General features: G+C 46.0%; 1 protein-coding gene across 1 annotated transcript in view; it reads left to right on the top strand.

The window, feature by feature from the left end:
• Positions 1 to 590: 590 nt before the first annotated feature.
• The window catches only part of PSMB7 (proteasome 20S subunit beta 7), a 53,534-nt gene continuing 40,323 nt past the window's right edge, over positions 591 to 13,801 (top strand). The window contains exons 1-5 of the mRNA XM_037036501.1: positions 591 to 697; positions 1,136 to 1,229; positions 2,058 to 2,155; positions 3,335 to 3,475; positions 8,068 to 8,183. Coding sequence (XP_036892396.1) covers positions 636 to 697; positions 1,136 to 1,229; positions 2,058 to 2,155; positions 3,335 to 3,475; positions 8,068 to 8,183 — 511 coding nt within the window. The 5' untranslated portion in view covers positions 591 to 635. The remainder of the gene's footprint in view (positions 698 to 1,135; positions 1,230 to 2,057; positions 2,156 to 3,334; positions 3,476 to 8,067; positions 8,184 to 13,801) is intronic.

Here is a 13,801-nt window from a genome sequence, read left to right as displayed (position 1 = left end):
ATTGTTTTCTGGAGCTGTTGCACCGTTTCACCTTCCCAGCAGCCATGCATGAGGGATCTAATGTCTCCATGTCCTTGCCAACACTTGTTATTATCTGTCTTTTTGATTGTAACATTCTAGTGGGTTTGCCATGGTATTGAATCATGGTTTTGATTTGCATTTCCGAAGGACGAGTGACGGTGAACATCTTTTCATGTGCTGCTTCTTGTTCAATTCACAGCAGCTTTTTGAGGTAGCTGTTGTCTCCATTTGACAGTGGAGGAAACAGATTCAGAGTTGAGAGGACTTGCTCAGTGCATGGAGATGGTGGGGCTCCGTCTGGAACCTGGGCGTGTCTGTCTTCGAAGCCCCTCCGAGCCGAATTACCGAATTAACAGTAGAAACAGTTCTGGTCTCCCGGGCGTCCGCCTTGGGACACGTCCTTTCCCCATCTGGGCGTCAGTTTCTCCTCCACGCCACTTGGGGTGATATAGTCCAAATACCTCCGGGCTCTTCTAGGAGCCCTCAACTCTAAGATCAATCGCCTTAGCGCGGAGTTTGACCCGCCTCTTTAACTCTTGTCGCCGGCGGCGTCGGAAGTACTTATTTCTTTTCCTTTGCTCCCGCCCCCGGCCCGGAAGTACTTTCTTGGGAAGATGGCGGCTGTGTCAGTGTATAAGCCACCGGTTGGAGGATTCTCGTTTGATAACTGCCGCAGGTGCGACCTTTCCCGGGGCCGGGATCAGGGCGGGATGGGGAGTGCGGTGCCGGGGTCGGCGCTGGGCCGCGGCCTGATCTCGGAAGTCCAAAGGAAGGGTGTACAGCGAGGCCTGGGCCCGGGGCCCTTGTGACTCAGGGGAATGAGGGCCTGAGTGTGGGTTTCTCCTGAGGCCGGGGCTGCTCTCCCACTTACCCCCCGCACGTGGACGTCCTCCACTTCCAACTTTTTAGGCCATGTGCCGCCCCTCTGTGAGGCTTTCTTTGCCGAGAAACGGGTCAGTATTCGTTATGTTGGCAAGGGGGATTGAGGGAACAGATGGGCGTGAAAATGAATAGTAGGTTCTTTTTTCTTGAGTTCCTTATTAGGCACTCTTTCAGCCAGTGCGGCGCAATGTAGTCCTGCCCATCAACGCTTTATTCTCTCGTTTGCTCTTAGAAATGCCATCCTGGAAGCCGATTTTGCAAAGAAAGGGTACAGACTTCCAACAGCCCGGAAAACGGGCACAACCATCGCAGGGGTGGTGTATAAGGTAAGCCGGGACAGCCAGGAGCCGCAGTTTACACGTGAACTAGGCTTCCTTTACTTCTCTGGGCTCAGTGGGGAAGGGCACATGTTACAGAGCACCTCAGGGAAAGGGCTTCTAGGAGAAACTACGTTTGTTAGGTTTCGTGTGCTTACCAAAAGGCGATACTCTTTTCTCACTTGGCACCTTTTTTTCACAAGAGGCCAGTTTACTTTTCTGTCTTAAGTCACTACTGTAGAAGGCTGGCTTATGTGGGAGAACACAAGACCGGCGGTCAGACAGGTCTGTCTAACCACTGAACTCTGCTGCTCCATTTCCCTTATCAGAGCCACGCTGTCCCCAGCAACCGGATGGACGTAACTCCAGCCTTAAAATGTTGTAAAGGTCAAAAGAGATAATGGTTATTGTCGTTCAGGGTAGAGAGAGAGATCTTTCTAAAGGAAATCGACAGGTGGCTATTTTAATGGAAGGACTTCTGCATCATGATCCAGACTTACCCATATGAGGTTTGATCTGTGAGGAATTCATTGAGCCTTGAGCCGCTGAGCCTCATTTGAAAATAGGAATGATAGTTCCTGCCACCTACTCATGATTCAAGCAATAACACCTGTCGATAAACCTTTTCTTGAATTCTGAACTACAGCAGAATATTTTTGGTAGGAGGTTTTTTTGGGGGGAGTAGATTTTGGGGGAAGCAGGGGATGACCCCGTTGCTTCCTCTCAATTAGCTGTAGTTTGTGTATGTAAGATTGTGCGTGTATATCTATAGATCTGTTTCCATATCCGCATCTATGTGTGTATGTGTATCTCTCTTTATATATGTTTTTTAAATAGGATGGCATAGTACTTGGAGCAGATACAAGGGCAACTGAAGGGATGGTTGTTGCTGACAAGAACTGTTCAAAGATACACTTCATATCTCCAAACATTTAGTAAGTATTGATTAGTTTGAATGGCTTTTGTATTTTTAAACATTTCAGGGCTAAAATTGAATTTACTATGTCTCTCCCTGAAACCTGTCGTTCAGTCTGAATTTTCTTTCTGTCTCCCTTATGTGGCAGTTTTATCCACCTGCCCCCTAAGCAAGTCATCCTCAGGTCCTCTCTTTGCTTTAGTCTTCAGTTCATTTGGTACTTGGTCTGCCTTCTCTGTGCCCCTTAAATCCGTTCCCTCCTGTCCTTCCCTCTGCTAAGGCCTTAGTTCAGATATTTGTTTTCTGCTCAGCTAGACTAGTACAGTTGTCATTTAAATGGCTCCTCTGCCTCTGGTTTCTTCTCTGTGTTGTTCATGTCTCTGTCATTGGATTTTGTAGAACACAAATCCAATTACGTTCCTTTCCTTTTTAAAAACTTTTTTCAAGAGACTTTTTACATGTTTACACTGCTTTCGGGATAAAAGCAAACCTGTTGAAGGCCTCGCACAATCTCACAAAAAGTTCATTTTTCAGCCTGTTTAGCTGCCATCGCTTGCTGCTTTCATTACACCTGGGAAGTCCCTATCTCCCGCCTCTCCAGGCTGTCTCACCTTCGCTTATGCCAGCCCCTCTGCTTGGAATGCCCTTTCCTCTTCGCTGCTTGTGTAATGTTTTCATTTTATTCTCCCAAAGTCAGCTAATATGAAACCTCTTCTCACAAAGATCAGAATTAATTGCTCTTTCCTTCAGTTAGTTCCCTTTAGCATTTTGTCCCTGCGCTGCTGTCTTGTATTATAAAAGGTACAGTTTCTGTTTGCCTGTGTCATCTCTACTCAGCTTTGAAATCAAGTGCTAGGACTTTGACACTTAGTGTGGTGTCTGGTACCTGGGAGTAAATACTTGGTGAATGTTAAATTGCAAGACTTTTAACGCCTTGCTCTTCTGTACAGCTTGGATATATTTGTAGGATTAGTAAAATATACACTCTTTTAGGAGCACAGAAACTAATGACTGCAAATGTTCCATTGTGCCATAGAAAATAGATTTGCATATAATTAGATGCGTATTGTCAATTTTATGTTTATATAAGTACCCAAACTTTGTAATTCAGGTGCAAAGGGGTTATCTGAGAAACTCCACTTCTAATTGAGACACCTGGTACTTGCATTTCAGCCGAGTTTCTAATCGTGTGTTTCAGTTGTTGTGGTGCCGGCACAGCTGCCGACACAGAGATGACGACCCAGCTCATTTCTTCTAATTTGGAGCTCCACTCCCTCTCCACCGGCCGCCTTCCCAGGGTTGTGACGGCCAATCGGATGCTGAAGCAGATGCTTTTCAGGTGAGGTTCCAGGGTGAGGATTTCTTTTTTTTTTTAAGATTTTATTTATTTATTTATCTTTAGAGGGGAAGGAGAGAGGGAGAGAAACATCAATGTATGGTTGCCTTTTGTGCATCCCCTGCTGGTAGTTAGCCTGCAAGGAACCGGTTTGCAACCCAGGCATGTGCCCTGACTGGGAATCGAACCACGATCATCTGGTTCGCAGGCCCGCGCTCAATCCACTGAGCTACGCCAGCCAGGGCTCAGGGTGAGGATTTCTATAGCATCTTTTTCTCATGTCTTGTAGATTGCTAGCCAGTAGAAGCCTGGAAGCTAGAGAAAAAGCATCCTCAGAAATACACATTTTATTTTAGAAATCAACTGTTACTAAGAAGCCATCTTAATTTCATAAGGCTTTTGATAATACATTTGAATTTATATTCAAATGTCTGTTTGAATATAAACAGACTGGTTTGTCTGTTTTTATTTTCCTGTGAATAAATGGTATGTGACCAGTTAGTTTCTTCCTTGGGCCTAGACGTGTTACTGGATAGAAAACCTTTTTGTTTACAGGAAGAAACTTAGAGCTTGTAGGGGTCTTTGAGGAGTTCCTCTTGCGGACACACACAAACACAAATGACTGTTTTTTTCTCCTTTCAAGGGGAGAAAAACAATGAAATGAACAATGGTAATGTTAATATTAACCAGTATTTATGTCATTGTACCGATTCCTGTGCTAAGTGCTTTATGGGTGATCTCATTCTATCCTTTCAATCCTGAGGTCCAGGCTGCTCCACTTTATATGGCAACAAATTGAGGCTTAAAGAGGTGCGGTCCCTTGCCTGATCTGACCTTCACTCCCTGTCGACTCCCTCAGACAATTCCTGTTAGTAGTTTTGTTTTTCTTTTTTTCTTAATAATCACATCATTGCTTTGTGTTAGTATAGGCCTTGACAGTTTTAAACTTTTAAGTGCATTTTCTCATTTGCTTCTCGTGACGAGAGGCAGTGTACTGTACTGTACTGGGTATTTAGTCTTGGGTTGGAATACTGGCTTCTCCTTTTGTCCCTGCCTTACTTCTAACACATTCTCTCCTCTTTCCTTTGTGGAGTGTGTGCATTGTAATACCTTTTGCTTTTCCAGTTGACCAGAGACCTTTATTCTTACGCAAAGTGTTTCCTGACCCTCTGCCCCATGCAGCAGAAGCCACACCCCGGGCTGTGACGGGGTGAAAGGGGAGCAGGGATAGAGAGCAGAATCATAAGCAGGCAGCTTAGGGGTTCTCTGTTCAGCTTGCAGAGGAATTTTATATGGGCCACACAGTGTTTCTTTTTAAAATAGCAGCCAATAATTATAAATGGGATAGAATTAAAATATCTGATTTCTGGTGTCTTTTTGAAAAAACTTATGAAGTTGGGGTAACACATGGCAATAATCTTCTGCAACTGAGTGGCAGGTGTTGCCTTTAGAGGTGGGAGCCTGTGTCTGGTCCGTCAGTCCCTCCCCGTTCGCTTCCCTCCATTTCCTCCCTCGCCCTTGCCTTCCCGAACACTTTCAGACCTTCATCTGTGAGTCAGGCACAGCCCCTTGGCCCTCAGTAAGGGCATGTGAGGGTCAGGGTAGCCCTGCAGCAGGGGTAGTAAAGTTCCCATTTTACTGGTGAGGCGGTGAGCGAGTCACATGGGCAAGAAGCCTAGACACGTCCACCCAGTTCCTGCTCTGGCTGTACAAGCCCTTACACCAGTGATTTCCACTTACTTATGTACATAATCATCTTTGTAACTGCAGAATTATTGCCTGTCAAATAAATTCTCCCATTACCGTGTGAGAACTTGTTAAAGCACATCTGTGGTCAAGATTTCCAAAGACATTTGTGATTTTGATTTTAAATACAAAGCTCCCTCTGGTGGTTTGTATGGTGCATTACATTTAAAACAATTTTTAAACTTGTAAAATTGCAGGAAATAAGAGTTATTTCAAAATAACTTGCAATGTCATTTAAAGCATTTAGCTAAATCCAGCAGATGTGTCTGCTAATCTCTAGAATGTTTTAGGAATTCTAAATGCTCTCTTGTTCTATAATTTTGAGAGTATCATTTAAAAATTTAAACCAGAATAATTATGGCCCTTTATGTCTTCTGGAATTTTTGTTGAGTAACATAAAATGAGTCAGTTGTAGAGGGAAGAAAGGTGTAGGATTTGACCTCAGAAGCAAGGCTATGACAGTGCCCAGCACAGGGCCCGGTGCACGGTTAGATCCCTGTAAGTTCAGAGGCCGAAAAGAGTGCAGGGTGTGTCCTTCTTGCCCCCAGTGTATTGTGCATCTTGTCCTGTTAGCGGAAGAGCTCAGCGTCCAGAGCCTTTGCCTCGAATCCACAGAGGAGTTCGGGAGGCCTGTCGCCCTCCTGAAATAGTAAAAAACCTTTGTGCGCTTGGTACAAGGTGGGGTTCCACAATTCCAGTAAGCTTTTCAGAGGGGCCTGTGACCCATAAAAGCTTAGAAACAATGATGAATATTTTTTTTGGTGGTGTCACAGAATTTCATTGTATTGACCAGTTTTTGAGTATTAATGATATTGCCCGTTTTAAGGTATTTAGGTTATTCTGTGACCCTTTGGGGCATAGACGCTTTAGGTACTTGTGATTAATTCCTTAGACTGTGTTTTAAAACAGATTCCTAGAAATGGAATTGCTGGGTCAAAGATATGCATAGTGAACGTTTGATACATATTGCAGAAACTGTCTTTGAGAAAGATCCTATTAAGTTGCACTACCTAAATGGGTGTGGGTGAGAAAATGTAGTGGCCTCGGCTGGTGTGGCTTAGTGAATCAAGCTCCTGCCTGTGGACCGAAAGGTTGCTGGAGGTTGCTAGTTTGATACCTTGTCAGGGCATGTGCCTGAATTGCAGATTGGGTCCCTGGTTGGGGGCCTGCTGGAGAGAGGCAACCGATCAATGTGTCTCGCACATCGATGTTTCTCTCCCTCTTGCTCCCTCCCCACTTCTAAAAATAAGTAAGATATTTAGAAAGAAAAAGTGGAGCATGGCTTTTTAATGATTGTGCAGTTGTCTGTTGCATATCTGTGTCAGTTCAGCCTGTGCCCCTCTGCTCCCACTGTCTCAGCATTGCAGACATGCTGCAGCAAGCATCCCTGTGCGTTCACTTCTGCACGTTCTGTGGTATCCTAGATTCCTGGGAGTGGAGTTTCTGGATCAGTTTTTAAGGGTTTCAGTAACTTCAATATCTTAGACTCTCTTAAATGCGTCAGACACTGTTTTAGCTCGCAAGAGAACTAGCTGACTGTTGCTGACTTTGAACACCCTGTGTGGTGGGCCATGCACTGGACAGTGATGTGAGTGGCGGGTCTGGTGACTGTGGCTCCTCATCCCACAGCCATGTAGTCTTGGCCTTGCAGCCATCTCGTAGGCCTTAGAATCATCTCTTCCCCTGTCTGGGCCCTTCCTTCTTGAGGCTGCATTTGACATTCTTTCCTGCTCTTTAGTTAGTTCACTTACAAGTAGAAGGTTGTTTCTGAAATAGCAGTTCAGTGATCAAGGGAGACGTTGGATGTGACTGTTCGTGTGTCTCACACATGTCCCAACGGGGAGCTCTGTCTCAGCCTAAAATGATGCCTTCAGTTGATCCTAATGTCATGTATTTCGCTTTGAATGACTGTGATCATTAGGCAAATTCAGCATGTATTGGTTTCCGTTTTCTTCCTGAAGAGCTGAAGGCTCACAGTGGAGAACTTTAAATTCAGCATGTTTATCAAGCATAGCAGTTCTGGTGGTAAATAATTGGACCGAACACTGGGAAAGCAATCTGTAGAAGTAGAAAACCAGCCAGGTGAAGGGTCCAAGGGAACAAGCACGTGCGCAATGAGGTGGAGGTGGAGTGGGGTAGAAAACGTGCTCCTGCCCGTGCTCCTGAGAGGTGTACCTCTCTGTCCTGTGGGTGGTAGAGGTTTTATAGCCCATCGTGGAATTCCTTCCTCATTTGCTTCCCTGAACGATGAAATGCTTTCCTCCTTTACTCAGTGTGAGCTCATATCTGTGATCATACTTTTGTGGGCTTATTCAAAGGGAAGGTGTTTTGACATTAGCCATTTTCCTATTAGGCTGTGGGGAGGTTGATAATTTGAACAGCCTGAGCTTAGCAGCTCTTCATTATTCACTCAGAAGGCAGCTTATCTGCTGATCACAGAAAGGCATGATGGGAAGGGGGCTGATAATTGTAGTGAGACAAGTTTGGCTTTGAGACGTTGGGTGAGTAGTCTGCGTCTTTGGGTTGTTTTCTCTGAAGGGAGAAGTATAGAGCCCTCTTTTAGAGGTGGTTGTGAGGCCGAAATGAAATAAAGTGTGTGCATTATCTCACACAATACAGAACTTTATCTCACACAAAACAAAAATTGACGCTTTTTATTGGCTGGTAATAGAAGTTCAACTCAAGTTCATTTCACTTCCTGTTTCCCATCGAAGTAGTAACCACTTAATGAAACAGTGGCAGTATAAGAAAAGCTTTTTGTTTTCTGACTTCTCATACAGCTATTGGTTAAGTTACAGTGATGCAATACAGACTCATTTTTTTTTTCTTATACACACTCTGATCACCAGGTATCAAGGTTACATTGGTGCAGCCCTAGTTTTGGGGGGCATAGATGTTACTGGACCTCATCTCTACAGCATCTATCCTCATGGATCAACTGATAAGTTGCCTTATGTCACCATGGGTGAGTGTGATGTTTCCCTCCCGTTTTAGAATCCTCTTATTTGCCATGATGGTCTTCTTTTATCTTTTCGAAACTATTTTATTTTCAGAGAGAGGGGAAGGGAGGGAGAAAGGGAAGGAAACTTCAATCATTTGCCTCACACACCCCCAACTGGAAACGTGACCTGCAACCCACGCATGTGCCCTGACTGGGACTAGAACCAGTGACCCTTTGGTTCACAGACCAGCCCTCAATCCACTGAGCCACACCAGCCAGGGCCCAGAATGCTGTTTAAAGAGCTGGTGTAATTTCCTGTTAGAGGAAGCAGTACAGTAAAGTACTTTGATTCATTCTGCAAATGTTTATTGAGTTCTTCCTATAGGTTGATCCCTGTTCTGTGTGCTTGGGATATAACAGTGAACAAAATTTTAATAAAGATTTTTTTAAAATCCTCACCTGAGGACATTTTTCCATTGCCTTTAGAGAGAGATGAAAGGAGAGAGAAACATTGATGCAGGAGAGAGAAACATTGTTCCAGTAGAGAGAAACATTGATGCGAGAGGGGGCAGGGGAGGAGGGAGGCATTGATTGGTTGCTTCTTGCACACTGCCGGACCAGGGATGGTACCTGCCCAGACCAGCAATTGAACCCAAAACCCAGGCATGTGCCATGACCGGGTATCAAGCCTTCAACCTTTGGGCTATGGGATGATGCTCCATCCAACTGTGGCACACTGGCCAGGGCATGCTAAAGTTTCTTGCCTGCAAGGAGTTTATATTTCAGTAGGGGTGGACAGACAGTAAGAACAGCTGCTACAAGTATCACTTTCTAGTGATAAATACTAGGAGGAAAAAAAGTAACGTAGGTGATGTTGTGCTACAGTTATGCAAGATGCTACCTTTGGGGCAAACTAGGTCAAGGGTATATGACAGCTCAGTGTACTAGCTCTTACATCTGCATGTTTGTAAATTAATAATTACCTCAAAACAAAAAGTTAAAAATTAATGCAGGGTAAGGGGACTCGGAGTGTTGGGGTGGAAGACAGACTGTGGCATTAAATAGGGGGGGTCAGACAGGGCTCGGGAGAAGGTGGGTTTGCGTAGAGGGGCCTTCCGGGCAGAGGAGAGCCGGAGTGGCGGCCTCGCTGGGGAACGTGCCTGATGCGTGCAGGCTTTTCCCTTTCTTGAGTGACCGCAGTCTCTTTTTACCACTTAGTCTCTAAGGTGCTTCTCCAGCTGGGTTTTACATGTTACATTTTTGGCCTTGTCTCCTCGGCTCTGCAGAGCTGGGAGCAGTGCTGCCTTGAAGAGGCTGGACATCGCCGGTTTGAGACTCTGGTATTCTGCATTGTGCTGTCGAGCCTCTTAGGAGCTTTTTATACAACAAACACAGTTCCCTGTTTGTGGGGTTTGTGGGGAGAATGGTTTACCCCCAGATACCATGTGGATGAGTCTTTGTAATTATTTTGCAATGAAGATACAGGGATTTTAGAGTTGTTTTGAATTGCTTTATTCAAATGTGTTATCTCCATCAAAGTACTATATTTCCCCATCTGATGCTTTTAAATGTAAGGTGGAATAGCCTTTTCTACTAAGTACTTTAATTTCTTCTTTATTTTTACTTAAAAAAACTTCACGCTTGCAGAAAAGAACAAGAACAGTTTTGTGTGCCCTTTACTGAGATCTCTTACACGTTAACATTTTACCACAGTTGTTTCTCGCATCTTGTTGATTTGTGTGTGTGTGTGTGGCCATTTGAGAGTGAACAGGTGACATAATCCTCCACCTCTAAATCCTTTGGCATATTTTCTTACATCCCCTTGATAAAATCATCAGTTTCTGGAAATGCTGTGTTGATATGAAGCAGTTTCATTTCTGGATGGAAAAATGGAATTGGTTTCCTTTGCTTTTGAATGGTAGCCCTTGGTCTGTGAGCATAATCCTGAATTAGGAAAGGTTGCTGAGAGGAAGTAGCCATGTCCACTTGCGCCTGCTCCTTTCCCTCCTGCAGCCCCACTTGGCGTCCCATTCTGGCCGGCAGTGACCCCGTCCCTCCAGGTCTCGCATGACCCCAGGGCTCGGGTCCCGCGGCTTTGGGTTTACAGCCGCTCCCTTCTGTGTGGAAGTCGTCATTCCACACGGTCGGCTTTGCTGGCCTGAGAGACCAGACTAAGAAGAACGAGAGCATCAGCAACATCTGATGTTAATGCACGCATAAATTACTGCTTTGAGGTTTACTTCGTTCATCTGTTTATTATCAGCTATTTCTTGAGGGCCTTCTAGGTACAGGCACTGGAGCGGACACCACAGGGAGAGGCGGGTGCAGGACCCTTGCTCTCAGCACACACACAGGGTGGTGGGGGGCAGGAGGGTAGCTGACCGGGGCAGTGAGTGCAAAAGCCAGTGGATTCAGCTCCAGTATTGGAAGATGAGTTACTTTCACTCATTTACCAGATAATTGATTTAGCGTTGGCTTTCTGCTAGGCCCTGTGCGGGGTGCCAGTAGCGTAGTGGTCAATACAGAACTTTCCTCAGCGCTTACAGCTTCCTGTGGGAGACGGGAGCTAAGCAGGGACACGGTCGTTAATCTAGAAGAGTGCCCTGGAGGCAAAGAGCAGGCATATGAGATACTAATGGGGAGGTGTGTGTGGGTGATGGGTGTTTGGGAAGTCCTCGCTGGGCAAGTGACATCGAAACATTTTCTGATTAAAGTAATTTACAAACATGACAAACATTCAAGTGGGGGAAATAATACAGGAAAATAAGTCTCTGATTTTATATCCCTCCTCCAGAGTAGTGACTGTTAAGAGTTTGTGTTTTTTCCCCAGAAAACGTTTTATGATACAACTTTATATATCTCGTCTGTCATCTGTCTCCCTGTCCCTATTAAAAATACACTAATGAGGTCGTACCGTACATACTGCCCCCTGGCTTACGTATGTATGGCTGTGGAGTTGTTTGAGGAGGTTTTGTATCAGGCCAAGTGGTCCATGTCCGCAGTAACAGCTGCACTGTGTGTGACGGGTGCTGTGAGTTACCGGCCCATTCTCCTGTGGGTGGGTATTGTGGTTTTCAGGTTTTTGCAACGAATGTGACTTGATGTGCTTGTGTAAATGCATACTTCAGATCAATTCCTGGTAGTAGCCTTCCTGGATTGCAGGCAGTGGAATCACTGGGGATTTAAGGAAAATAAGAATGGCTTCTTTTTAAAGGACAGTAGGTGTACTTCCCAGGAAGGAAGTACAGCTTCTGGGCAGCCCAGAAAAGTGGCAGGTGGCCATGTAGTGTGTTTTACCTGTTGAGAGCTGTTGCCGAATTGCCCTCCAAAAAGATCGCAGGAGTGTTCTACTCCTACTAAGAGAATATGAGCCTGCCTTTCTCTGACGACCTCACAGATAGGGGTATACTTGCCAGTCTGTTCAGTGAAAGACGGGAAGAAGTAACACAAGCTGAGACCTGGGTGCTAAGTGGGAATTAGCCAGGAATTTGCTTCTCTGCTCCCTGTCCCCAAGGGAAGGGCTTCGCAGGCCCTGTGCTGCACAGGGCTGGTGTGGTCAGGGAACTGGAAGGCCAGCGTGTGCTGGGCAGGTGAGGCAGTGCAGAGGGTGGGAGGAGCGTTCCGCATAGGGGGTGCAGCGAGTGCCCCAGAAGCAAAGACAGGATGTTCAGGAAGAGGGAGCAGAGGCAAGGCCAGAACGCTGGGCCAGCCAGGGCCCCAGTAATTTTGTCTGAAGTGTCTGATTGTCCTGGAGGTCTCTGTCTGATGTTTTCCAGCCGGGGATGGTGGGGGTGAGATCTGCCTGTGAGAAGGAGCAGTCTGACGGCTCTGGCGGAGGGGCTGTGGTGGAGGGTCGCACTGGGGTCTGGAGGCAGGGGCGGAGTTTGCATCCAGCCCAAAATGTCGAGGGTGTGGACCGGCCTAGCCACAGTAGGGATGACCACTGATGCTGCAGAGATCAGTCAGAAACCAGCTGGCCCTTTGGCTTGATTCCGAGTCTCTGTCATCTGTCCTCTCCTGTGTTCCATAGTGGCAGTCCCTCCCTGGTGCTTGACCAGTGTTGGAGTAACTCCTTCACCTGGGGCCACCTCCCTTCCAGTCGGGCTCTGAATCCTTCCTGTCGCCCCTCCTCCCCCCCACTTTATAATAGCCCCCGTGGGACTGCCCCAGGCTGAGTCAGTAGGTTCCTCTCAGGACATTTGATGTGGAACAGGACTCCAGGATTCCAACCATGGCCGTGCTCCATTCCCCCCGCACCCCCTTGCCCTTCCTGCCCCTGTGACAGTTTGAGATCTTGGAGAGTAGAATTCGTGTCCTACTCCTAGAGTCTCCCAGAGTCTCCCAGAGTCCTGTGTGATGCGACGAGTATTGGATGGTAAAGTTAGTTTTCTGATCCTCTGACTGACTCACTTCTGCCGAAGTGTCTGAAGTTAGCGTCAGCAGCTGTTTATTGTGGACTGGCGGCCGACAGGGCCCTGGAATGAAGTTGGTGTTGCGGGCGTCCATTTGTGTGGCCACAGGTCAGCACGACGTGTTGCATGTGTGGTAGGCTCTTGTTTTTTTCTCTTTGAAGCTTAGCATTTGTTTAAAGCACACCATGGAGGGTCTCTGTGCCAGAGGATTCTAGTGTTGTCTCATCATTTTCAGTTCAAGTTCTGTGGAAGGGATGCTGTCATTGCCATTTTATTGATGAAAAACCTAACACTTAAAGGAGAGCTTTCGTAACTTGCCTCTTATTGCTCTGCCAGTCAGTGGCAAAGCTGGGATTTGAACCCTCGTTTTGTAGCTCAGGTGAGTCCCAGTACAGCACAGCCGATTGGATTTCAGTGTCTTCCAGATGTTGCTTCATTAAGATACTAAGCCTTGCTTCTAAATACTGAAAATATTTATACAAATTCCGGAAGGGCATCTATCCGTTTTCCCTGTATTCAGCGCTTGTGTGTGCAGATTCTCCATCCTGCACATTCAACACGGTATTTACTGAAATAGCTTTTTACAGTATCAAAGGAAAATTTTAAGTTATTCACAAGCCTACCACCCCAAGACACCGTGACTTACTGTTATCTAGTCCAAGTCCATTGGGAGAGGAGCCCCTCACCAGAGAACGGGAAAGGAAGTACGGCTCCGGGACTGCCCTGGCTGTGGCTTCGTGTTCTTGTCGTTTCTTTCAGCCGTTGTTCCCTTCGGAGCCGGGTCGGTGCGCGTCTTTGCCTGCGCTGGCAGCTGTGCCGGGCTGCCTGTCTTCCCAGTTGAAGGCGTTCTCCTGTTACTGTTTTTTTTTTCTTTCTCTCTTTTTTCCCCCAAGAGGCTGGGGAGCTGAATTTTGAGAGAGACCCACAGAATTGCCAAAATTTGGTGGACTTCCTTTTAATTCATAATTCACGTTACTGATTTTGGGTGAGCTGCAAACCAAACTTCAAACTCTAGGTAAAATCGAGGGCCCTCCTAAATGAAAAGTTCCCATGGAACAGTGACATTCACTGTGGAACGAGGCTTTTTACAAACGTAGCTTAAGTGAGAAAATGAGTATTTCATGGAAATTCTCAAGCGTTAGTTAAATTACACATTTTTTACTATAAGAAATATATCAAAACTTTGTAATTAATCTTTTTTATTGGAGTGATTTGACAGTAAGAGCTGGA

The sequence above is a fragment of the Sturnira hondurensis genome, unplaced genomic scaffold (genome assembly GCF_014824575.4).
Source record: "Sturnira hondurensis isolate 20B ecotype Veracruz unplaced genomic scaffold, ASM1482457v3 Scaffold0022908, whole genome shotgun sequence".
Lineage (NCBI taxonomy): Eukaryota > Metazoa > Chordata > Mammalia > Chiroptera > Phyllostomidae > Sturnira > Sturnira hondurensis.
The sequence above is the reverse complement of the archived record's forward strand: the minus strand, read 5'-3'. Positions and strand labels throughout refer to the sequence as shown.